General features: G+C 38.4%; 1 protein-coding gene across 1 annotated transcript in view; it reads left to right on the top strand.

Moving 5' to 3' along the window:
• The window catches only part of CEP120 (centrosomal protein 120), a 58,562-nt gene that overhangs the window by 20,917 nt on the left and 11,694 nt on the right, over positions 1 to 25,951 (top strand). The window contains exons 8-16 of the mRNA XM_060177486.1: positions 1,507 to 1,656; positions 3,020 to 3,202; positions 4,716 to 4,812; positions 5,488 to 5,640; positions 7,133 to 7,222; positions 9,101 to 9,193; positions 10,172 to 10,333; positions 11,950 to 12,072; positions 22,219 to 22,317. Of these exons, the coding sequence (XP_060033469.1) occupies positions 1,507 to 1,656; positions 3,020 to 3,202; positions 4,716 to 4,812; positions 5,488 to 5,640; positions 7,133 to 7,222; positions 9,101 to 9,193; positions 10,172 to 10,333; positions 11,950 to 12,072; positions 22,219 to 22,317 (1,150 nt within the window). The remainder of the gene's footprint in view (positions 1 to 1,506; positions 1,657 to 3,019; positions 3,203 to 4,715; positions 4,813 to 5,487; positions 5,641 to 7,132; positions 7,223 to 9,100; positions 9,194 to 10,171; positions 10,334 to 11,949; positions 12,073 to 22,218; positions 22,318 to 25,951) is intronic.

The following is a 25,951-nucleotide window of genomic DNA, read 5'->3' as shown; positions in this document are numbered from 1 at the left end:
AATGAGAGCAAGAACCAGAGCAGTGCCCCAGTGTTTGCAGTGCCAGCGATGGGACTCACAGATGCAAGTCCATCACTCTTGCCACTGAGCCACCTCACTGAGGCTTACATCAAAGTATTATTTTCAGAAGAGACATGCTTTTTCTTCTGGGGAGGTGCAGAAACAAATATTACCAGTTCCCAACTTGTCTTTCAGTTCACTGTTTTATCCTGCACCCTAACGACTCAGGACTTAAAATATTTAAAAGGAAAAGAACAAACATAAAGAAATTTTTGAAGCAACACTGTTACTTGAAAAAGTTTGACCTACAGTCACTTTGATACTTTTGCTTTAGTTTGGGTTATTTTTGTTTTTGTTTAACATTCTGCTATGTGGTAGGAGAGGGGTGGATTTCTGGGGTCTGAACTCTCTGAGGTGATCCAGATTGAATGGATTGTATCTAGTAACTGAATAAATGCACAGAATTCTTGTAGGGAAAGCAGTGTTTTACCAGTAGGGTTCGAATTCTAATTTTAGTATATGAATAGTAAAGTATAAGATGAAATTTACATGGGTGCTGTAATAGCTTCCTGTTTTACTTTAAATACAACGTAAATTTTCTTTAAATACAACGTCACGCTTCCTTCTTTTTAACCTAGTGTGACATTTATTTATATTTTAATATATATATATTATAGTATTTTATTTACTGAACAGATTCAGAGAAGTCAAGAGAAAGGGAAAGAGGTGAAGAGGGGGAGGGAGAGACACTGAGACCTGCAGCATTGCTTCACTACTTGTGAAGCTTCCTCCCCCCCCCACCCGCAGGTGGGGACTGGGAGCTTGAACCTGGGTCCTTGTGCATTATAATATATGTGTTCAATCCTGTGCTCTACCATCCAACCCCCTAGTATGACGGTGATAACCGAAGATACATTGTTAATTTACTCTCTTAATTCATCTGTTACGTATTTGAGCTGCCTTCATTCATAATTCTCTGTTTAAAGGTTGAGTTTCCTATTGGAGTTGATTTAGAATTTTTTTTTAAGTCCATAAAAGATAAGGGCATTACTATATAAAGAGAAGAATAGAAATTAGATCCAGTAGATTTTTTTTAATATTATATGACATGAATTGCGTATTTGTTGCTGGAAAAAAAGATGAAAAAGCTAGAACTGATAGAACTCTTAAGCCAATGGAAACTTGTTCTTTCGTAGAGTACTTTTCATTCCTTTGCCTTTGGAGTGTGTCTGTCTTATTGAAACAGCTATCTCTTCCTTACTTGGTATTTTGCTTTATAAATACCATGGTTATTTTTCTCCAACAGCTCACTGAAAGATTACCTCCTATAAGAAACCACTTTGAAAGCTAAAGTGCTATTTAGATAGTTCATTTTCTCTCTCTATCTTTCATTTTTGTATCTACATGATCAGTTACAAATGATATTTGCTTATCGTATTCTTGTCCTTAAGGAGATAGACTATAAATCACACCCTTGATTTTCTTTTCGCTTTTCTCCAACTCTAGGTACTCATATCCATTCTTTGGAAGTGCAGCTCCTATTATGACCAACCCTCCAGTAGAAGTTCGGAAAAACATGGAAGTTTTTCTTCCCCAGTCTTACTGTGCATTTGATTTTGCAACTATGCCTTATCAGCTTCAAGACACATTCTCAAGGTATTTATACACTGTGCGTATGATTTTACTTTCCTGAGTTATCTGGAAAATGTGTTACTTAGTAATGAGGAGTTCCTACATCCTTACGTACATCACAGTTTATTGACATGAGACTCTAGAAGCAAATACACTAACATTGCCTAAGGCATTTTTGCTTTTCCTAAGAATTTTATGGGGTTGTGAAAATTCTTTTTTAGATTTTCCAATCTTGTCTAAATTTAGTTTCCTCCCCCCTCCCTTTTTTTTTTTTAACCAGAGCACTGCTCAGCTCTGATGGTGTGGTGTGGGGGACCAAACCTGGGACTTTGGAGCTTCAGGCATGAGAGTCTCTTTGCATAACCATTATGCTATCTACCGCCTCTAAGTTTAGATAGTAGAACTTTCTTGCAACAATCTGAACAATGAAGGAGCTTTTGTAAACCAGTTTTGCCTAATATGTGCAAATGAATAGTTGAAAATTAAATATTTGGTGCTTATTTTTCTTGCCACCAAAAGACCCATTCTATCTTGCCTTCAGAAAAATCTGTTTTTGAATTCTAATGGCATCCATCATGTTCCACATGTTCATGACTTTTGTTTTAAGAGAGGGTGAGGTAGGGAGAGAAAGACAGAGTAGAAAAGAGACACCACAGCACTGTTTTACAACTCATGAAGCTTCCTCTATACAGGTGATTCCCTGTGTGGCTTGGGAATAGCACATGATAAAGTATATACTTTATTGTGTGAGCCATCCCTTGGCCCCCTAAATATTTAGATTTTTAATTACTGAGTGATAAAATAACTGGTATATTTTTCTTTTCTCTTTTTCTTTTATATAAATTAAAGGGGTAATCTAGCTTACTGGAAATGGATTTGTGAAGTAAAATGAAATTTATGATTTTTTTTTTTTTTTTTTTTTTTTGCTGAGTATCACAGTTAAGATTTGTGTATTTCTGTTTTAGTCTTCTCTAGGCTCTCGCTGCTCCAGACTGACTTTTTTAGATAAAGAAGAACCAGATTGAGAGGGAAAGACATCACAGCACGAAAGCACACCTCCTCAGTGCAGTGGGGGTCAGGCTTGAACTGGGTCTCACACATGGCAAAGCAGCTCACTACCCAAGAGATTTATTTATTAATTTATTTATTACTTTTAAAAGATAGACTATAGGATAATCAACTGTCTTAAGTAATAATAGTGTCTGAAAGTTTTTGGTTTTTATTGCAAACAGAAAGGTGTATAAAATATAATAGTATTTAATTGTTACCTGTGAAATTGAGCCCCTGCATGCTAGGTAACAAAATAATTTTTGGCTACATTACAGAGACTCAAAGGTTTAGTTCCTAATAGATAAGTTTTAAGCACATGTTTTGTTTTCTTCTTTAGAATACCGTTGCTGGTTGAATTATGGCACAAGGATAAAATGAGTAAAGATTTGCTTCTGGGGATTGCCAGAATCCAGCTTTCCAATATCTTGTCTTCAGAAAAAACTCGTTTTTTGGGTTCTAATGGTGAACAGTGTTGGCGTCAGACGTACAGTGAAAGTGTTCCTGTTATAGCAGCACAAGGGTAATTAACACACTGGTCAGATTGGCCTTTGCTTTGCTCTTACTCATGTAAAGATTCTAAGTCACCTTTTTGTGACCTACCTTCTTAGACGGTGGGACTATTTCCCAGTTTACTCTCTACCTGTTTTTTACCTCATAAAGTGAAGAAAATATGCAACTGTGTATACTTTGAATAAATATTTCCTTTAACTTGATCATTTTAAATTCAGAATCTGCTTTCTTACTGAGTAATCCAAAGTCAAACTTACAATGTATTTTACACTATCCTGTAGTGAGAAAGACTGTAAATACCTTTCTGCTTGAAAAATACTAGCTTTTGCTTCACATCTAAAGTATGGAACTGTTACAAATGTCAGGCTTTTTAATGACTTCTTGGTCCAGAAATGTATTCCTGTGGTGAAAGACGTGAGGTCCCATGGTCTAGATATGTTGAGTGAAATATCATGTAATAGAAGTGTACGTTCAGTTTAACATTATATACCATGCCTTAAAATATTAGGAGAGCTAGAGAGGGATGAGAAAGGAGGGAGAGGAAGAGAAGGAGAAGCACAGCTCAGCTCTGGCATCTGGTGGTGCTGGAGATTGAACCTGCCATCTCTGGAGGCTCTAGCAGACTGTTTCGTCTCTTGTTACTGAACATCTTCCTTAAAATGTAGTATTCTGGGGCCAGGCGGTAGCACAACAGGTTAAGCACACGTGGTGCGAAGTGCAAGGACCAGTGTAAGGATATGGTTCAAGCCCCCGGCTCCCCACCTGCAGGCGAGGTGGTCACTTCACAGGCAGTGAAGCAGGTCTGCAGCTGTCTTTCTCTCCCCCTCTCTGTCCTATCCAACAACGACGACATGAACAACAGCAATAAAACAAGGGCAACAAAAGGGTAAACAAATAATAAAAAATTAAAAAAATTAGTATTCTTTTCTGTCATTAATAAGTAGAATATAATGAAAATAATCAAATCATTAGTAATTGAACTTGCTTTAATGCTAATTGTGTGCTATGAGCTTATTGCTCTGCAGACAGAAATCGTAGACTTTCCTAAATGAAAACTTTTATGATAAGGTAATAGTACCTTCATTCTATCCTGTTTTTTCTATATTTCATGAGACTGGTTTTCAAAAAGGAGGGCAGGGGGTGGGGGTAGTTGGTTAATTGAGCCTCCTAGTGGTGGGGCTTCATACAGTAGGGTTTTGCTTACCTGATATTTCATGGGATATATTTGACACAGAGACAACTGTAAGAGCTAGATCTCTCTCTTACACTTCATAATTTTCCAAACAATTATAACTATTGAGGGTCATTTTGTAGTAGATGCAGGCACAGGAGGGGGTTTTCGATAAGAGGACAGTGTACATGGAAGCTCTTACATCCTAGAGGGGCTGCTGCAGTGCCCGCAGTAAGAAGCATCAGGTGTGAGAAATGCTGCCTACTCACTGCAAAATTGTTGGCAAGATATGAGAGCAAACAGTATAGAAGGGTTTCTGTGAACTTAAGGTCTTTCTTATTTTCATTTGTAGGTCAACTAACAAGATACTGGAACTTTCTTACACAGTGACTCTAGAAGATTATGGACTCGTAAAGATGCGTGAGATCTTTGTCTCCGAGTCATCTCAGGTACATCTCGTCTATTTTTACTTTGTTTATTATTGCCACCAGCGTTGTTATAAAGACTGAGTACCTGCATGATGAATCCACCTTTCCTGGTGGCCATGTTTTCCTTTGATCTTTTTATAGGATAGGACATAGAGAAATTGAAGGAGGAGGGGGAGATAGAGAGGGAGAGAGGAAGAGACACCTGCAGCACTGCTTCACTGCTCATGCTGCTTCTCCTCCTCCCTCCCCTTATATGCACCCCCCCCCCCGCAGCTGGGAATAGGGGGGCTTGACCCTGGGTCCTTACACATGGTAGGTAGCGTGTGTTTTTAGTTGGGTGCACCATAGCTGGGGAAGCCCTTTTTTTTTTTAATTATTGTAGTTATTTTGTTGTTGTTATTGATGTTGTCATTGTTAGAACAGAGAGAAATGGAGAGAGGAGGGAAAGACAGGGGGAGAGAAAGATAGACACTTTTAGACTTGCTTCACTGCCTGTTAAGCGACTCCCCTGCAGGTGGTAATCCGGGGGCTCGAACTGGGAGCCTTATGCTGGTCCTTGTGCTTTGTGCCATGTGAGCTTAAACCACTGCACTACTGCCCAACTCTCCCTTCATCAGTTCTTAAATCAAGTCATTCTTTAAAATTGATTGTGTATATGTATGAGTTCATTTAGTTCATTTTTTTTTTCATTCTAAGGGTTTATCCACTATACAACCGAAATCAGCCTCTCTTCCTCCAGCACCTTGTCCTTCAGAAGTCCAGACAGAGCCACGTGAAACCTTAGAGTACAAAGCAGCACTGGAGCTCGAAATGTGGAAAGAGATGCAGGAAGACATTTTTGAAAATCAGGTTACTTAAAGGCCTATTTTTGTTTACCTAGTATATTTTCATGCTCCATAGACTTTTCTCTTGATGTTGCCTAGGTATTCTTTCTAGTCCCTTTCAGTGTCAAGGATACCTTATTATTTTTTTAACATTGTTTTATTTTATTTTATTTATAAAAGAGGAAACATTGACAAAACCATAGGCTAAGAGGGGTGCAACTCCACACAATTCCCACCACCAGAACTCTATATCCCTCCCCTCCCCTGATTGCCATCCTATTCTTTATCCCTCTGGGACTATGGACCCAAGATCATTGTGGGATGCAGAAGGTGGAAGGTCTGGCTTCTATATTTGCTTCCCCACTGAACATGGGAGTTGACAGGTTGATCCATACTCCTAGCCTGTCTCTCTCTTTCCCTAGTGGGGAAGGGTTCTGGGGAATGGGGCTCCAGAACACATGGGTGGGGTTGTCTGTCCAGGGAAGTCTGGTTGGCATCATGGTAGCATCTGGAACCTGGTGGCTGAAAAGAGAGTTAACATATAAAGCCGAACAAATTGTTGACTAATCATGGACCTAAGGGCTGGAGTAGTGCAGATGAAGAGTTGGGAGATCTCCGTTTTGTAGATAGCTAGTAGGCATATTTTAGTTATATTCCAAAGGGCCTGTGGCTATAGTAGTTTTTTTTTTTTTTTTCCCTGAGCCAGAAATCTGATATGCAGATGGATCCAAGTTATTGTCTGGGAAGATGATGTCATGGTTGGGAAAAGGACCAGAAACCTGGATCAAGGAAGAGAGTAGCTCCCTAATATGGGAAAGGGGTATAAATATTGTTGACTATAAACCCCATAGACTTGATGTGATCTAAGGCCCATATTCAGCTTATGTGACCTCTATCCCTGTAGATCTGAGCTCACATTCTGTGGTCATGAGTAGGAATGTTCCTAGCTGCCCCAATTTCAGGAACCCTCTTCCTTAGGTGTAGCATAGAGTATGTTGCCCAGCCTCCCTCCGGAGAATGGAACATTCTCTACCACTGTTGATCCAAGTTGAGGGCACAGTCCTATGGGGGCCCACAAAGGGGTCTATTTTGTTGTTCCTGATAGAGATAACTGGTAACAATGGAGAGAGGGATTTATTCGATATCTAGGCCCATCAAGTCTGTTTGGGAATCTCAGGACTCCCTGATGAAGGCCCCAGCTGATGGGGTGGCCTGATAGTGACTAAAGACTCATCATTAAAGTATGCCAGTCTCTTGTCCTTATTAAGCTTTGAATGCCTTATTCTTAAAGACAAATTGAGAATTTAAAAAAAAAAAAAAGCCTAAAAATAAATGTGCCTCCTTATCCAAAGGCATTTAGGATCCCATTGAGCATTCTGCTTGATTCTTTGGTAAAACAAGAAAATCAGAAATTTTAAAGAACAGAAGAGATCCCTGAATGAAGTAGTGTTGATGGTTAATTATTTAACTGAGAACAACTGACTCACTTACTTAAGGTGTTTTTCTTTCTTTTCTAGCTAAAGCAGAAGGAACTTGCTCATATGCAAGCTCTTGCAGAGGAATGGAAGAAACGGGACCGAGAGAGAGAATCACTAGTAAAGAAAAAGGTAATAACTAACATAGAAATTGAAGGAGGGGGGAGGGGGAGTCAGGTGGTAGTGCAGCGGGTTAAGCGCACATGGGGCAAAGCGCAAGGGCCGGCATAAGGATCCGGGTTCGAGCCCCCGGGTCCCCACCTGCAGGAGGTTGCTTCACAAGGGGTGAAGGAGGTCTGTAGGTGTCTGTCTTTCTCTCCTCTCTGTCTTCCCCCTCCTCTCTCCATTTCTCTCTGTCCTATCCAACAACAGCTATGACAGCAGTAACTACTACAACAAGCATAACGAGGGCAACAAAATAGGAAAAATTGCTTCCAGGAGCAGTGGATTCATAGTGCAGCACTGAGCTCCAGCAATAACCCTGGATGCAAAAAAGAAAAAAAAAGAAAAAAAATTGGAGGAAAGGAAAGATACTGGTAGTAATGCTATCTTGTATATGCATTCAAGAAAATCTCCAGACATTATAGTGAATCATGGTGGTTATGTATCTTGGATGGACCAGTGGCAGGAAAGAAACATTTTACTATGAAGTGTTATGTGCAATTTGAATGTTGCTGTGATTTAAAGTTTACTGATCTTTTTATGGGGTCCATTTACTGTCGTTGTTATTTAGTGTGGTTTTTCAACTTCCAGAGTATATATTTTTTTATCTTGAGAAGATTCACTTGTGTCTTTTTGTTTCATGTCATACTTAACATTTATACTTACTGGAAACTTCAGCATCTGTATCAGACATTTTCAGGTCTATTCTGATAATTTTTTCTTTCCAGTTATGTATCTTTTCTACTTTATTGTATGGCTGTTGTTGGATTTTGTTCCCTCCACGCTACCACCCAACTCCCTGAGTTTGACTTTTTTTTTTGAGTTTGACTTTTATATAAGCTTTTTTGATTCAGTGGGTTTAATACATTAGTGTGAACTATTTAGCATTACTCTCCTGGCTGCTTGATGCCAAGCACACACCATCTCTGCATTCTGGCTGCTGTGAAATGCACACTGTCCTCAGACTGTCTCAGCTCTGGGTGTTGTTCAACCACTTGTTCTCCAATGGCCCAGCTTTATGAGTTTGAAATATATAGGAAGTATTGGCCGTTCAGGAGGGAGTTGGGACTATTGGTTGGAAGTTCTGGAGTGAAGTTGAATTGTGCAGTGTAAATCTGGGTGCTCTTGCTGGGAGGTAGATGAGATAACCCAAGGGGATCATGTAGTAAGAAATATGAAACGACTCTGGTAACATAGATGTCTGGGTTGCCAGAGGAAGAACATATGGTTTGAATACTACTTTCTCACATTCACCTTCTCTTTCTATAAAGCTTTTACTTTTACTTTTACAGCATTTGGCAAGCTGATGTTAGTGATCACTGTAATAGTGTGCCAAGAATCCTCAAATAGCAAATGAAATTTTAGATTGTTAGGCTAATTATTAGGTGGTACTTGTTTATGGCAATGCATGTATATGTTCATTCTTTGGTCTTCTAACTAGCATGATCACATAGATACTAACTTTTGGAAGTCCTCAGCCTCAAATCTCTACTAGGTTAAAGCCAGCACATTAGAGAATATAAGGTTATAATAATGAGAGTTTTTTGGTTTTTTTTTTTTTTGGCACCAGGTTTATCATTGGGCCTTCATACCTAGATGATTCCACTGCTCCTGGTGCATCTTTTTTTTTTTTTTTTTCTTTTACTAATGATTGAATAATGATTGACAAGGTTGTAAGATAACAGGGGTACAGTTCCCACCACCAAAGTTCTGTGTTCATAGTTTTCCTGTTCTCAAACTGTTTATTTTAGTAAAAATAAATCTGTATACTGTTTTGAACTATTATGAGTTTAGAATTTGAAGAAAAAAAAAAAGGTACAGTGACTTTGCTTTTTAATTATCCTTCAGGTGGCTGAATACACTATCCTAGAAGGGAAACTTCAGAAAACCCTAGTGGACTTAGAGAAGCGCGAGCAGCAGCTTGCTAGTGCAGAGCTGGAGGTATTCATCTATCTTTATTTCAGTCCGCATGTTACATTCGTGCCATTCATTTCTTGTTCCGTTAAACTCAAACATAAGTTGGATATCATAAAGTTGTCTTTCACACATTATGAAAGAAGGTATATTAAACAATGAGGCATGTTGTTTATGAAATGAAAGTATTTATTCAAAATGGTTAACTGAAATGGTCTGCTTGGCTGATGGCAGCCGTGGAGACTTTCGGTTTACTTTCCCACTCTGTGGCAGATAGATGCACAACCTAGGCAAGAGGGAAAACATAGTAGAAGCTGAGGGCCTAACCTTTGATTTGTTTTTCAGAAAGTAGAGAATACCCCCTCTTCCTTGCCCATTGCAGGATGGATAAAAACTTATGTTGGTACAATGTCCAACTTATATTTTTTTGTAGGCCTTATTAAAATTTACCCTAAATTAAAAAAAAATCTAGGGGGGCTGGGCAGTGGTTCATTCTGTTAAGTGCACTTAGTACCATGCTCAAGGATCAGGGTTTAAGTCCCTACTCCCCACTTGCAGTGGAAACACTTGATGAACAGTAAAGCAGGCCTGCAAGTGTCTACCTTTTTCTCTCCCTCTTTACCTCCCCTCTCCTCTCAATTTCTCTGTCCTATCAAAGTAGAAAGAAAGAAAGAAATTAAAAATGGCCACCAAAAAGAGTGAATTTGCAGTACAGGCACTGAGCCCTAGTGATAACCCTGGAAGCAAAAATAAAATTAATTAATTAATTAATTAAAAAAATTCTATAGAGCTTATTTAAAAATAGTTCTTTAAACTGTTCTCAGCACATTCTCCTATTACTAATAGGCTTAGATATCATTTGGTATATTATAGGTGCTTAATGAGAAAATAGGGTTACTTTTATTTACTTATTTTAACTAGAGATATAAACTGAGAGGGAAGGGGAAAATAGTTAATTTTCTGTGGAGATTTGTCAAGATTCTGAACATCTGACTTGTTTTAAAGCTTCAAAGAGAACGAAAAGAACTGAAATCAGAACGTGAACGAAACCTGCAAGAACTTCAGGATTCTATCCGTAGAGCCAAAGAAGATTGTGTTCACCAAGTAGAACTGGAAAGATTAAAAATCAAGCAGCTAGAAGAAGATAAACTCCGACTTCAGCAACAGGTTGGATAAAATAGCCATTTGTTCTTTTGCCTAAGAGTTTATCTGTTTTATAAAAATAGTTCACCAAGGGGTTATAAGAATTCACAGAGATTTAGATGGCTAGTCATATTCATTGCACTGGGGCTCAGATGCACTTAGGTTGGCATGCTCTTTTAGTATATTAAAGCTAAGGACTACATTGAATTAATTTTCCTTCCCTTCTAACTACTTGTATGATGTTACGCTACAATTTACCTCAGCATTTTTTTTTTCTGAACAAATATCTTTTTGTTCAACATGGATATTCTTAATGCATCACTAGACCAAAGCCAGCTAAATTTAAATGAGAGAATTGTTTGTTCCTGTCAGAGAGATACCTGGATTATTGTTTACGGTGTTAGAGGTTGGACAGTGTCTTTGCACACTGTTTTATATGTATGCTCAAATGGGTGCACTACCCCTGGCCCAGTATCTGTATTTTTATAAGCTTATGTTTTCATTTACCATCTAACAAAATATATTTTTTGAATTGGAATCATATATATATATATATATTTTTTTTTTTTTTCTTTTGAGAGGTCAATGCCTTGTAGTACAGTTGTTGGCACATGGGTACAGTTTCCCATCTCACTATGATAGGTGTCTGCAAAACACTGTCATCCCCAGCATAGGTCATTTTCCAGCATCGTGTGCCAGCACCTCAAAGCCCCCCCCCCCCATCCTCTTTCTCCAGAGTCCTTTGCACCAAACCAGTTCAAGTTTTATTTTGTGTTTCCCCTTTCTATTCTTATTTCTTAATTTATGCCCATGAATGAGATCATCCCGTGTTCATCTTTCTCTTTCTGGATTTATCTCACTTAGCATGATGCTTTCAAGCTCAGAAGATGAGGTGAAGAAGGTGATTTCATCATTTCTTAATAGCTGAGTAGTAGTGTGTGTGTGTGTGTGTGTGTGTGTGTGTGTGTGTGTATATATATATATACCACAACTTTCTTAGACAGTTATCTATTGTTGGACACCTAGGTTGCTTCTAAGTTTAGACTAATAAAAATTGTGCAGCTGTGAACATACGTATACACAGATCTGTTTGGATAGGTATGTTTGTCTCCTTAGGATATATCTCTAGGAGAGGAATTGTTGGGCATAGGGTAGGTCCATTTCTAGCCTTATAAGAATTCTCCAGACTGCTCTCTACTAGGGCTGGACTAATTTACATTCCCACCAGCTGCAAATGCAGGAAGGTTTCTTACCGCTGCAATATCTCCAGCATTTGTTGTTACTGTCCTTTCTAATATGTGACATTCTTACAGGAGTAAAGTGGTTGTTTTCTTTGTTTGAATGTTTCTGATAATCAGCGACTTTGAACATTTTTTCAGATATCTATTGGCCCTTTAGATCTCTTCTTTGGTGAATATTCTGTCCATATCACAAAAATATTCCTATGTTACTGGTTTTATAAGGAATTAGTCTTAAGGTTTCAGTATATTGCTAATCAGTAGATTGATTACATGTTTAAGATTACAAGAGATGTTAATGTTCCTCTGTATTTCTCAAGAATGGTACTGTGATTAGAATTCTGTAATACTCCTTATGCCTATTCCTCTTTAAAAATGTTTATGTAACACTTTTTGATATAGCTCAAGGATGCTGAAAATAAGTATAAGATTTTAGAAAAGGAATTCCAACAGTTCAAAGATCAGCAGAGCAACAAACCAGAAATCCGTCTACAGTCTGAAATAAGTCTTCTCAACTTGGAAAAGGTACTGTATCTATCAACTTATGTTTTGGAGTCCCAGTGGTAAAATTTGCAAAGTTGACAAACAGTATGTTTTATGAACATAAATAATAGATACTTGTATCTTTTGTAGTCAGCCATGAGTTGGCTTTTTTTTTTTTTTATTTTTAAAAAATATTTATTCCCTTTTGTTGCATGTGTTTTATTGTTGTAGTTATTATTGATGCCATTGTTGTTGGATAGGACAGAGAGATATGGAGCGAGGAGGGGAAGACAAGACAGGGGGAGAGAAAGATAGACACCTGCAGACTTGCTTCACTGCTTGTGAAGCGACTCCCCTGAAGGTGGGGAGCTGGGGGCTCGAACCTGGATCCTTAAGCCAGTCCTTGCGCTTTGTGCCACCTGCGCTTAACCCACTGTGCTACCACCTGACTCCTGCAGCACCTGTTTTTCAATATCATCCCACAGCTTCCTCTGCTCGCTAGAGGTAGGTCTATTGGTAAATCAAGAGAAGAAACAGTTAAAAGTAGGGCCAGTGCGATTACTTATTGGTAAGAGCTAGGATCAGCAAATCACACAGGAATTATTTTAATAGTCTGCCACAGTGGAACTAAAGGCTAGTTAAATCCGGGCATTCTAGTAAGTGGGGTCTGAGAGCTGAAACCAGCTATGCCTGACTGGAACATATCCAGAGTTCTCTCATTCTTGTTGAAAGCATTGTCATGGCATCTCTTTATCTATCAGCAGAATGCTAAGGGATATGAAATTGTGCCCCTCTTATACCACAATCCGGTTAAGCGCACGTTGCACAAAGCTCAAGGACCGGCATAAGGATCCTGGTTTGAGTCCCCGGCTCCTCACCTGCAGGGGAGTCGCTTCACAGGTGATGAAGCAGGTCTGCAGGTGTCTGTCTTTGTCTCTTCTCTCTGTCTTCCCCTCCTCTCCATTTCTCTCTGTCCTATCCAACAACAACAGCGACATCAATAACAACAACAATAAAACAAAAAGGGCAACAAAAGGGAATAAATAAATAAATATTTTTTAAAAATTATTTTAAAAAAAGGAGAGGGAGGAGGAGAAAGAAAGAAGAAAGGAAGGGAGGAAGGAAGGAAGGAAGGAAATACCAGTCACTAGCAGGGCCATAGCTCAGGGGTAGAGCAATGAACTGAGAAATCTGAGTCCTTAGGCCCATCTTGTCCCTCTTGGGCTTGAAAGCACCCTTTCCAAAATGAGATACTTTGAAATCTTTATTGCTTAGGTCACCTATCTCTATTCTTATTGATGAGTGGTTCTGACACTTTTTTCTTATTATCTTCTGTGTTTTTCAGTTGCCATCAGGGTTATTGCTGGGGTTCAATGCTGGGACTACAAATCCACTGCTCCCCACAGCCATTTTTCTTTTCATTTCTTCCTTCCTTCCTTCCTTCCTTCCTTCCTTCCTTCCTTCCTTCCTTCCTTCTTTCCTTTCTTTCTTTCTTTTCTTTTTTCCTTCCTTCCTTCCTTCTTTCTTCCTTCCTTTCTTTCTTTCTTTCTTTCTTTCTTTCTTTCTTTCTTTCTTTCTCTTTCCTTTTTTATTAGATAGGACAAAAAGAAACTGAAATGGGAGGAGAAGGTAGAGAGGAAGAAAGAAAGACACCTGCAGACCTGCTTCACTGCTCCTGAAGTGTCCCTTGCAAGTAGAGAACAGGGGCTTGAACTCAGGTCCTTACACAATGTAGTGTTTGCACTCAACAGGTGTGTCACGGCCTGTTGATCATTTACATATGGCCATATGATATCCACTCTGAACACATTTCATTTCTAAAAGTTCACTGCTTGCTTCCCCCCCGTCCCCCACCCCTCATATGTGTCATATTTTTCTTGTGGTTTTATCTGCCTAGTAATTTACACATGATAAACCTTACTTAGAGCTTTCTTTTAATACTCTCTTTTTTTTTATTCATTTCTTACTCTTTTAATACTCTCTTGTGATGCTATTAAAATTACTGTAAATTATTCCTATGACTAAGGCCATGGGATTCTGAACACATTTTATGATATCTGGTAGGCTACGAGGGTTTTCTTCTGGGCAGTGTTAATAAGGTAAATGTCTAAATTGGCTGCACAGAAGTCCTTATAGAAGTAAGATAGGGACCTGGAGAGATACTTCCATGTGAGGGCACCTACTTGTCTGACTCAGGCCCAAAGGCCACAAATTCAATCCCAGTACCCTTTCTTTCCCTCAAAATGAATCTTTACAAAATATTTTAGTACTGATTTAATAATGGCTTTTAAGATTATTAGAAGATTATAGGGCTATTGTTTCCCACTGTACCCATCAAAAGATTTTCTTTTTTGTTACCACCAGAGCAGTGCTTGCTTTTGATTTGTGGTGGTGCTGGGGGGTTTGAAGCTGGGACATCAGAGCCTCAGGCTTGAAAGTTGTTTGCAGAACCACTATGCTATTTCCCTGGCTCAGTATGTTTTAATACCTTTCCAAATAAACTTTAGCTGCATGACATCTGAGAACTTGTAGATTAGTGTCACTTATTAGTCAGAACCCAATTAATGATTTAAACACATTAGCAAGTAATAAGTAATGTTCTTAATGTCTGAACAAAAATTTACTAAGAAAAGTTTTACGTGCATATCACAATAGGGTTATCGGGCTGGGCAGTAGCACATCTGGTTGAGCCACACACATTACTATGTGTTGTAAGGAGATGGGTTCAAGTCCCTGCTCTCCAACAAGACAGGGAAACTTTCCACCACCAGAATTCTGAATCCCATCCCCTCCCCCTAATAACTTCCCTATTCTTTATCCCTCTGGGAATATGGACCAAGGGTCATTATGGGATACAGAAGGTGGAAGGCCTGGCTTCTGTAATCACTTCCCCATTGAACATGGGTGTTGACAGGTTGATCCATCCTCCCAGCCTGTCTCTCTCTTTCCCCAATGGGGTGGGGCTCTCGGGAATCCAGGACGCATTGGTGGGGTTGTCTGTCCAGGGAAGTCTGGTTGGCATCATGGTAGCATCTGGAACCTGGCGGCTGAGAAGAGAGTTAACATATAGAGCCAAACAAATTGTTGACCAATCATGAACCTAAAGGTTAGAATAATGCATATGAAAAGTTGGGGGAGCAGTCCTCCATTCTGTAGATAGCTAATAGGCCTATTTTAGTTATATTCTTTTTTTATTTCAATCAGATCTTTTATTAAATGCTTTAGTTTTTTAAATTTTTATTTATAAAAAGGAAACATTGACAAAAACCATAGGATAAGAGGGGTACAGCTTCACACAATTCCCACCACCAGACCTCCGTATACCAACCCCTTCCCTGATAGCTTTCCTACTATTTAACCCTCTGGGTGTATGGACCCAAGATCATTGTGGGTTGCAGAAGGTTGAAAGTCTGGCTTCTGTAATTGCTTCCCCGCTGAACATGGGCGTTGACAGGTCGATCCATACTCCCAGCCTGTCTCTCTCTTTCCCTAGTGGGGAAGGGCTCTGGGGAAGTGGAGCTCCAAGGCACATTGGTGGGGTTGTCTGTCCAGGGAAGTCTGGTCGCATCCTATTAGCATCTGGAACCTGGTGGCTGAAAAGAGGGTTTGTTTGGTTTTGTATATTTTAGTTATATTCTAAAGGGCCCCTGACTATACTAGTTTTTGTTGTTGTTTTCCCTGAGCCTGAAACCTGATATGTAGGCAGATCCAAGTTATTGTCTGGGGAGATGATGTCATGGCTAGAAAAAGGACCAGAAAGCTGGATCAGGGAAGAGAGTAGTTCCCAAATATGGGAAAGGGGTATAAATATCATTCACTATAAACCCCATCGATTTGATGTGATCTGGGGCCCATCTTCAGCTTAGGAGCCTATGTGACCTCTGCATCCTTGTAGGTCTGAGCTCACATTCTCTGGTCATGAGTAGGAATATTCCAAGCTGCCCCAATATCAGGACTCATCTTCCTCAGGTGTATAAATATTATTTACTGTAAACCCTATCGATTTGATGTGATCTGGGGCCCATATTCAGGTTAGGAACCTATGTGACCTCTGCATCCCTGTAGATCTGAGCTCACATTCTGTGCTCATCAGTAGGAATGTTTCAAGCTGTTCCAGTTTCAGGACCCATCTTCCTCAGGTGGAACATAAAATATGTTGTCCAGCCTCCCTTAGGAGTATGGAACATTCTCTACCATTGTTGATCTACGTTGATGGCAAGATCCTATGGGGGGCCCCACAAAGGGCTCTATTTTGTTGTTCCTGATAGAGATGACTGGTAACAATGGAGAGAGAGATTTATTCGAGGTCTAGGCCCATCATGTCTGTTTGGGAATCTCAAGACTCCCCGACTAGGGCCCCAGCTGATGACGTGGCCTGATAGTGACTAAAGAATCATTGTTAAAGTATGCCAGTCTCTTGCCCATATTCAGCTTTTGTGGTCCTTACTTTGATAAGGTTATCTTTGGAGTGAGTGAGGGAAGTGTAATAGGAAGTAGGTGAGGAGGGTATCTAAGTCTAAGTAGACACTATTTCATTATGAACTTGATACTGACTCACTGCAGACTATTGTGTAGTTTTGCTTTCAGGTATATATTTTGCCCTAATTTATGGGTACATAGGGCATATGTTCTTATCTCATGGGACCTGGTCTGTATCTAGGTTTTGGGACTTTGTTAGGAAGTGAACCACCTGAAATGGAATTAGAGAATCCTATGAAAAGAAAAGTCTCACCAGAGTAATGAGGCTGAAGGGTTGACATTCCACACATGCTGAGGTGGTACTTGTGTTGATTAAGTTGGGAGTAGCAGATGCAATGTCATTTGGTATGAATTGAGAGAGACATGCAGGAAAGTGAGCCCCATCCTAGAGGTTCCAAAACTGGGGGAAATACAGGCTCTATAGAGGAAGTGGGAGGTTCCTGCTGTTTTAGGGTTTAAGAAGGCAATAGATAGTTATTGCTATAATCAGATTATTTGGCAGTTGGGTTAACTTTGAAAAATTCCTTTGTTAGAATTTGCTGTATCATACACAACATCACCATAATTTATATCCTTTGACATTATTTGTATATAGCTTTGCCACCGGTTGCTTCTGTTCTCCCCGGTCTAAGCTTTTAAAAGAGTCAACATATCAAAGACTCAGCCTATAGTCTGTGCATTAAAAAGTTTGAGACATTCAGTTTTTTCCCTCTCATGTTAATTAAATAGTGATTTACATGACTACAAATTAATAGGAGTGTACATAAACACCATTCCCACCACCAGAAGACTGTGTCCCATCCCATTCCTCCCCCTTTCCCTCCAGTGAAACCAAACATTCACCCTCAACCTCAACCCAGAGACTTTTACTTTGGTGCCCTACTCCAAATTCAGTCAAATCGTACTTTGAATTTCCCTTTCTGTTCTTCTTTCTTTGCTTCTGTTTTTGAGTGGGATCATCCCATATTCATCTTTGCCTTTCTGACTTAGCTCACTTAACATAATTCCTTCTAGCTCCATCCAAGATGGGTCAGAGAAGGTGGGTTCATTGTTCTTTATAGCTGCATAGCATTCCATTGTGTATATATACCACAGCTTTCTCAGCCACTCATCTGTTGGGCACCTGGGTTGCTTCCAGGTTTTAGCTATTACGAATTGTGCTGCTATGAACATAGGTGTACACATAACTTTTTGATTGGGTGTTATGGAGTCCTTTGGGTATATCCCTAGGAGAGGAATTACTAGGTCTTATGGAAGGTCATGTCTAGCCTTGTGAGAGTTCTCTAACTGCTCTCCACAGAGATTGGACCAATTTACATTCCCACCAGCAGTCCAGAAGGGTTCCTTTGTCCCCACAGCCTCTCCAGCATTTGTTGCTGCTGTCCTTTTTGATGTATGCCATTCTCACAGGGGTGAGGTGGTATCTCAATGTTGTGTTTATTTACATTTCTCTGACAATCAGTGACCTGGAGCAATTTTTCATGTGTTTGTATTTGTTAGCCTTTGGGATCTATTCCATAGTGAATAGATATCCTCTGCCCATTTTTGGATGGGGTTGTTTGCTTTTTTGCTGCTAAGTTTGCTGAGCTCTTTGTATATTTTGGTTATTAGTCTCTTGTTTGATGTATGGCATGTAAATATCTTCTCCCATTCTGTGAGGGGTGTTTTTGTTTGTGTGATAGTTTCTTTGGCCGTACAGAAGCTTTTCAATTTGATGTAGTCCCATTGATTTGTTTCTGTTTTAGTCTTCCTTGCAATTGGGTTTGTATTATCAAAGATGCCCTTGTGGTGTAGGTGGGAAAGTGTTCCATCAATGTTTTCCTCTAAGTATTTGATACTTTCTGGTCTAACACCCAGGCCCTTGATCCATTTGGATTTGACTTTTGTTTCTGGTGAGATGGGAAACATTTCATTCTTAAAAAAAAAACAAAAAAACAACTCCCTGTTATTCTGGTAGTTCTGAACATTAGATACCCCCCCCCCCATGGGATTCAAAGGTAGCTAAGTATTAATTGCAAGTGGGAAATAGGGGACAGAAATCAGGTACTGTCAGTTTTTTCCAGTTTCATTTGTGTGTGGATTTTTAATACAAATGTGGGGTCATAAAAAAGCATTACTGCAAGTCAAAAAATGTTTCAGTGAACAAGTTTCAGCAGTTGAACTGTATAATAACAATAATAAATAAAGCTGTTAAATTTTTCTGGAATAAATGTGTAAATAGTACTTTAACTTTGTTGAGAAGGAGATGCATAAACCTTTAATGAATTTAGACCATTTGTTTAAAGACCTAGTAAAACAGAAGTCTTCAGCTCTTTCACAGAGTTCTTTGTAAGTTTTTTTTTGGAGCCAGAAGAGGGCAGAATCTTATTTCTTAAGTATTATTAAAAGGTGAAAACAGAAGAAAAGGACTTAAATGAAAAAAAAAAAATTGATATAGTCTATAAGTTCTGGTAATATATCTAAGAGCTCTCCCCTCCCTTAATGAGTCATTCTCTTTAATATAACACAGTGCTGTTTTTTTCACTGAAATATTTTTAAAATGCATTAACATCAAGATAGTAGTATTAAATGAAATTCTTGATTCTGTTGATTGTGAAAGGTAGCTTATGATTTTCTTTAAGCTAGGAAATATCTTTTAGATGACTTAAAGATTACTGAGACATTTCTATGGGAGCAATGGAATTTGATAGGCATATAGAGGTTGAAAAGACAGTTTAAAATTTATGCATTTATAATATTTGGTGAGTACCCGCTATATCCTTATACAGAAAGGGAGGAGATGAGAGGGAAATGTTAGTAGAAAAAATAGATTATTTTCTTGAAACTTCACTTTAAAAAGTCTGCAGTGTAACTGGAGAGATGGGCCAGAGCATTATGTGACTGAGTAATCAAATACTAAGAAATACGATAGAAACTCTTTGCAATTCAGGAAGCAGAAATGGTTTGTATGTTGAGCAAGCTGGATAGAAATTTTATTTTGGAGTCCCTTGAAACCTATTTTAACCTCAACACTGTAAGCAAGTAGTGTTTACTGTAGATTTTATTTAATTTAATTAATCTATTTATTATTGGCTAGCGACAGAGAGGAGGGGGAGATAGAGAGGGAGAGAAACAGAGAGACTCCCTGCTTCACCATTCATGAAGCTTTCCCCCTGCAGGAGGGGACCAGGGGCTTGAACCTGCGTCCTGGCATACTGTAATGTGTGCACTTAATCAGGCACGCCGCCACCTGGTCCCAATGTTTTTTTTTCAAGTGAAGAATGAATTGCTCCTGAAGTGGTTTGCAACATTTAGAAGTAGAACAGGTTTAAGGCCAAAATGACAAAGGAAGAGCCTATATTGAGGAAATGGCAGTAGGAACATAAAGGAATAAAATTGCAATACACTGCAAGGGAGAAATCTATAGTTTGTGACAGATTAGAACTGAGAAATAGGGAGTCAAAGGCAAATACACCACCATTTTTCTAGTAGGGAATTGCAATTGTAGGTGTATCAAGGAGAAAAAACAGGGAAATTGAGAACCAAGGAACACTAGTCTATGCTTTCTGTCTTTAGCCACTGAATTAACTCTACATCCTCAGCTGAATTTTTATTTCAGAAGTCTGTAATTTGACTTGTATATTCATCATGGGCCAGGAAAATCCTAGATAAAGTTACAGATGCAAGGGCTTCCCTAAGTCTCAGATTTTCTCAAATAAGAACTCCTAACATATATGAATGTTCAGATACTATTTCAAAACTTGATTGTGTGCACTTTTTTTTTTCCCCCTCTGGGAATTGGGTCATACATGTCTTCATAGTCATAGAGGCAAGAGGCATCTGTATTCTTGAAAAGAAAAGTTATCAGTCACTGATTTGTAATAAGAATAATTTAAATTTGTGTCTCACATTTGCTAACTAGTTTCTTTTTTATATATATATATATATTTTTTTTTAATATTTTATTTTATTTATTCCCTTTTGTTGCCCTTGTTGTTTTATTGTTGTAGTTATTATTGTTGTCGTTGTTGGATAGGACAGAGAGAAATGGAGAGAGGAGGGGAAGACAGAGAGGGGGAGAGAAAGATAGACACCTGCAGACCTGCTTCACCGCCTGTGAAGCGACTCCCCTGCAGGTGGGGAGCCGGGGTTCGAACCGGGATCCTTATGCCGGTCCTTGTGCTTTGCGCCACCTGCGCTTAACCCGCTGCGCTACAGCCCGACTCCCTCTAGTTTCTTTTTTTACCTTTTAAAAATGTTTTTAAATATATGGTTTACATTGGTGGGAATAACTTTTAATATAATGCAAATGTGAATTATTTTGATAATCACAGTAGACCTGATATAAACTACCCAAACAGTTTTCTCTGATGGTGTCAATCTATTGGGTATTAAAAATCCCTCAAGGTTCATCTAAGACCCATGGACATACTCACATTTACAATTGAATACTACCCTTTTACCTCATATAATTTTTTTTTCTCTCTCTCTGACATATTCACTATTGCTAAATTACTAAGAAAGATATATAAATCTTTGGCATGTAAGTGGAAGAAATCATCTCTGATAATCTAAGTCTTAGTCAGCCTCAGACATATGAGTCTAGTTGTGAAATGTCAACACATTTAAATCCAGGCCCTCAGGATTTGTAAAGCAGAAAAGACCTAGACAACATGAAGTCATATATTACTGCAGAGAATGTTCTGGTCTTTCTTGAAGGGAATTTGGCTGTCTCCCTTCCCTTTCATTTTATTTTCATATGAGTTTTCTGAAGTTTAAATTTTTGGATGGTGTCTTTGATTTTATTTCCTGGTAACTATTGAATTGTTTATATGGGAAAAACTCAACTTGATATTAAAAAAAAAAGACCAGTTTAGAGTACTAGTATGTTACTGCAGTTCAGGCACATTATTACATTATCATTTTAAATAGTAAAACTGTCTGTTGGCTCCATGAATTTGTTTGGTACTTTGTTTGAAACATGGAGTGAGTACATTCCAAAACATAGCCAAGTTGGCTGCAGTTCATGCACAACAGATTGCCTGCTGCAAGTATAAATAACTATTTTTTTTTAATTGAATCACTTTGGTGTTTTTCTTTGTATATTTGAGGAAAAATGGAAAAGTTACAGGAGTGTTATTAAGGGATTTTTTTTTTAATTCTTGGGTTTATTTTAACATTCCTAAAATATTTCTGACTTTGTAACGCTTGACAAGCTGCTTTCTGATAAAACATTTTACTGTTTTAGCAACCTGTTTTTTGCCAAAATAGTTATGAAAGTATCCCCACTAGCACTCTTTAATTGTGAGACAAAATTCTACATCATAGTAGACCTCCAAAAGGAATAATTTGGCTTCTGAGATTTAGAGTGCCAGTTAAATTGGAATGTTAACAGACTGCTTTTTGTTAAAAAAAAAAAATGTCTTTTCACTCTGTGATCTTTATGTAATATACATGTCTTAAATACATTTATAGTAACCGTCTGGAGGTTAAGACTAATACCTTTTTCTTAGTGTAGGCTGTTAGGCAATAAAAACACAACTATATTTTAAACAAGAAAATGTTCATGTGCCATAATATTTATAGTAAATTATATAACAGTTTTAGATGATGTCGTATGTTACACTACATAAACTCTTTTCTTAAGCCAGACTCTTTGTATATATTATCTTTCAGTGATTGTACACAGTGGTATAGTGTTTCACTTGATATGATTTTAATCACTGTTAGGTTGAACTTGAAAGAAAGTTGGAATCTGCAACGAAGTCTAAACTGCATTACAAGCAGCAGTGGGGACGAGCTCTGAAAGAACTCGCCAGACTTAAACAGGTATGTAGTTTATAATTGTTGATGGTTTGTTCTTTTTCTGTCTTTCTCTTTTGATTCTTTACACGTTTGCACAGTTGGCAATATCTGGTATGTTCTGATGTCTATTTTTGAGTCTCTAGTGTTATTTTTGCAATGAGAGTTCTCCTTTTTTTTAATAACTTCTTTTACTTCCACTAGTAAAGCTGCCATTCTTTTCTTCAGCATTAATTCTTTCCACTGGGGAAAATTTTAAGATTGACTTAAGCGAAGAGCACATTAAACATATTATTCCGGGAAGATACAGTAATTTACACAATTTGGGACTCTTTTTGCACATTTTTGTAGGAGTTTAAAGCTGATGTTCCCTAAATTCTTGTACTTTCCCCTCTTCTGCTACTAGATATCAATACTGTATGTATAGTTACTTGAGAAATTAATCCTAATTTTGGGTGTGATTTGTTTTAAATGATTAGGATCTTGTTTTGAAACTAATGTAATTAACTAGAGCTTTTTAAGGATCAGTAATGGATATGTTTTTCTTTTCCCCTTTTTCTTTTTTGCCTCCAGGGTTATCACTGAGGCTCATTGGTGCATTATGAATCCATTGCTCCTGGTGGTATCCCCCCCCCTTTTTTTTTTTGCAAGGACAGAGAGAAATTGAGAAAGATGGGGAAGATAGGGAGAGAGAGAGAGACACCTGCAGACCTACTTCACCGCTTATGAAAGGACACCCCCCCCTTTCAGGGAGCTGGGGGTTCGAACTGGGATTCTTGTACTTTGTACTATGTGTGCTTACCCCAGTGCACCACTGCCCAACCCCCCTGGTTATGTTTTTCTTTAGTGTATCAAGTTTTAGTTTGAATAAAATTTGGCACATGTGTTCTTTGCATTTTTCTTAAGTATCTCCAAAACTACTGTATTAATCATATCTGTGGTATTGTTCTAAAAGCTTACCACCTTCGTACATAAGTATGCACTGAACTACAGGAAAATTTCAAAGCAATATAATTTGCCTTTATGTGGTTTGTAAATGGACTGAAATTGTCAGTATTAAGTATAAAATATTATATAGAACTAGTATTTATACGGGGTTGTCAAAAAAAGTCTTGACACATTTTCTGTAGCAATACATAGAAAAATGTGTTATGACTTTTCCAACAACTCAGTATCTTAAGAATGCTTATAGGACTTAGGATAGATGAGTGAATAATCGCAAATAGTATTGAGGGCCTCCTGTATTCAAGGCTTTGCCCTAGATATATAGATATTAGTGAAACAGAGGTCTTTCCCTCAGGGAGCTTGCAATTTAGTCATAGAGAAGAAACAACTACTAGCATAGCATTCACTGTCTCTAACAGCAAAGAGTCCGGAAGAGAACCACACAGAGTACTCTGGAGGGGAAAGTATATCTATTTAATAGGACTGAGGAAAGCTGCCATAGAGGAGGTTGGTGAGATGGAGCTCAGGAGAATCGGTTGTGATTTAAGACAGTAGTTGGGGAAATGGAAATGTAATGGATAGACTGATTATACCCAAGAGGCGTTAAGTGGGTTAGACAAACCCTGGTTGGAGAATAAAGGAGAGCCCATTTCAGAGGTCATTTCAAGTGATGAGGACTGGAACTTAAATTTCACTGGGACACAACAAGGAGATAAGTTTAAAAGACTTGGTTTTGGTAGACTGTATATAGCATAACATGCCAAATTGGAATGCAGCATAGAAAAACAGTGATAATGCCATGGGCTCAAATATTAGCATCTGGAGAGTTTCAAGTCTCAAATAGGGCACCTAATGCTAAATAACAGAATTAAAATATTTACTGTTATAAGTGGTAATAAATATTAACACAAGTATGGCACTAAGGCTAGAGACATAGTTGGTGTGTTTGAAAGAGACTGGAGTTACAAATTTGTATTAATTTCTTTAGTGAAGTTCAGCAAGCAATTAGAAATTTGGATGTGATGTTAGGATGCTTTGGCTTAACAGATAAACGAATCTTTTGGCAAAGGTGATAGTTAAGCTTTGGCTGATGGCACTTCCATTTCTGTTGATGGAGATCAAAGGCTAATTATACTGACATGTCAGCAAACATTAATTAAAGGGTTACTGAGTGTAAGGTGTTACATGTTAAGCTATTCCTATCTTTTCATTTAATCCTATTGAAGATCATTATGTGTTAGATAGAGGAATTAGTCCCCACTGGATAGATGAAAGAAACAGAGAAGTTGAGTACACGTGATCACACAGGTACTCAATGATGGGAGGAGCGATGAAGCCATTTAAAGTAAAGTCCAGGCTGTTAGCCTTTTATAATGTAGTGATTTGATTCCATAGAAGCCACGTAGGAGAATTATGACGAGTTACTACTAATAAAAATAGAATGTGTATCCTTTCAGAAACAGCATGCATAGCGGCTTATTACATGGTCCTGGAATTGAGAGACCTGGGGTGAATGGCAGATGCTCTATCTTTTTTTAAAATTTTTTTTGCCTCCAGGGTTATTGCTGGGGCTCAGTGCCTACACCACGAATCCACTGCTCCTGGAGGCCATTTTTTCCCTTTTGTTACCCTGGTTGTTTTTATGGTTGTGATTATTATTATCATTGTTACTGATGTCATTGTTGTTGGATAAGACAGAGAGAAATGGAGAGAGGAGGGGAGAGAAAGAGCGACACCTACAGACCTGCTTCATCACCTGTGAAGCGACTCCTCTGCAAGTGGGGAGCCGGGGCCTCCAACCAGGATCCTTCCGCCCGTCCTTATGCTTTGCCCCATGTACGCTTAACCTGCTGCACTACCACCAGAGCCCCTCTATCTCTCTCTCTTTCTTTATCCTCCAGGGTTGTCACTGGGGCTTGGTGCTGGCACCATGAATTCACTGTTCCTGGCAGCCATATTTTCCTTTTTTTTTTTTTTTTTATGGAATGAAAAAGAAATTGAGGGAGGAGGAAGAGAGAAAGATAGACACCTGCAGACCTGCTTGTGAAGTGCCCCCCCCATAGGTGGGAAGCCAAGGGCTTGAACCAGGGTCCTTGTGTGTAATACTATGTGCACTTAACCCAGGTATGCCATTGCCTAACCCCCAGGATGCTCTACTTCTTAACTACCTGTGGCTTGGTTATTTATCAGTCTAGTCTTCTTATTTAAACAGTGTTTTTTTTTTTTCTTCCTTAAAGGTTCTGAGAATTAAATGAGTGAAGCATTTAATACGGGTTTTGGCACGTAGTAAGTGCTTAATATAATTTAGTAATAGGAGACGAGCCATAAACTGTGGAATAAATTACATAGTGGGTGGCAAGAGATAGTGAAATGGTAATTAATTACAATACATTATCAAATCAGTAATGAAAGAGAATCTTTAGTTAATAATTAGGGCCTTATCTTTTTAGAAAGAATCAGCAATTGTGGAAACATTTTCATTGTAAGTGTCATGCTTATTACGAATTAAGCAAGTAGACATGTTTTACTGTGAGTAAAATATTTAATATTTACATTATGTTCATCCAAATATACTGAGAAATGAGATTACTTTCATGTTTAGAAGTGGTTTTGAAAACATAAGAAATAATGTCCTGCATAAACCCCCAGTTTAGTGCATTTTCTACCTTCTTGCCCCAAGAAATCATTGACAATTTCAGCTAGTTCTTAATAACAG

This window comes from Erinaceus europaeus, chromosome 2, assembly GCF_950295315.1.
Source record: "Erinaceus europaeus chromosome 2, mEriEur2.1, whole genome shotgun sequence".
Classification (NCBI taxonomy): Eukaryota; Metazoa; Chordata; class Mammalia; order Eulipotyphla; family Erinaceidae; genus Erinaceus; species Erinaceus europaeus.
Note: the sequence above shows the minus strand (reverse complement) of the source record. Positions and strands in the feature narration are given on the sequence as shown.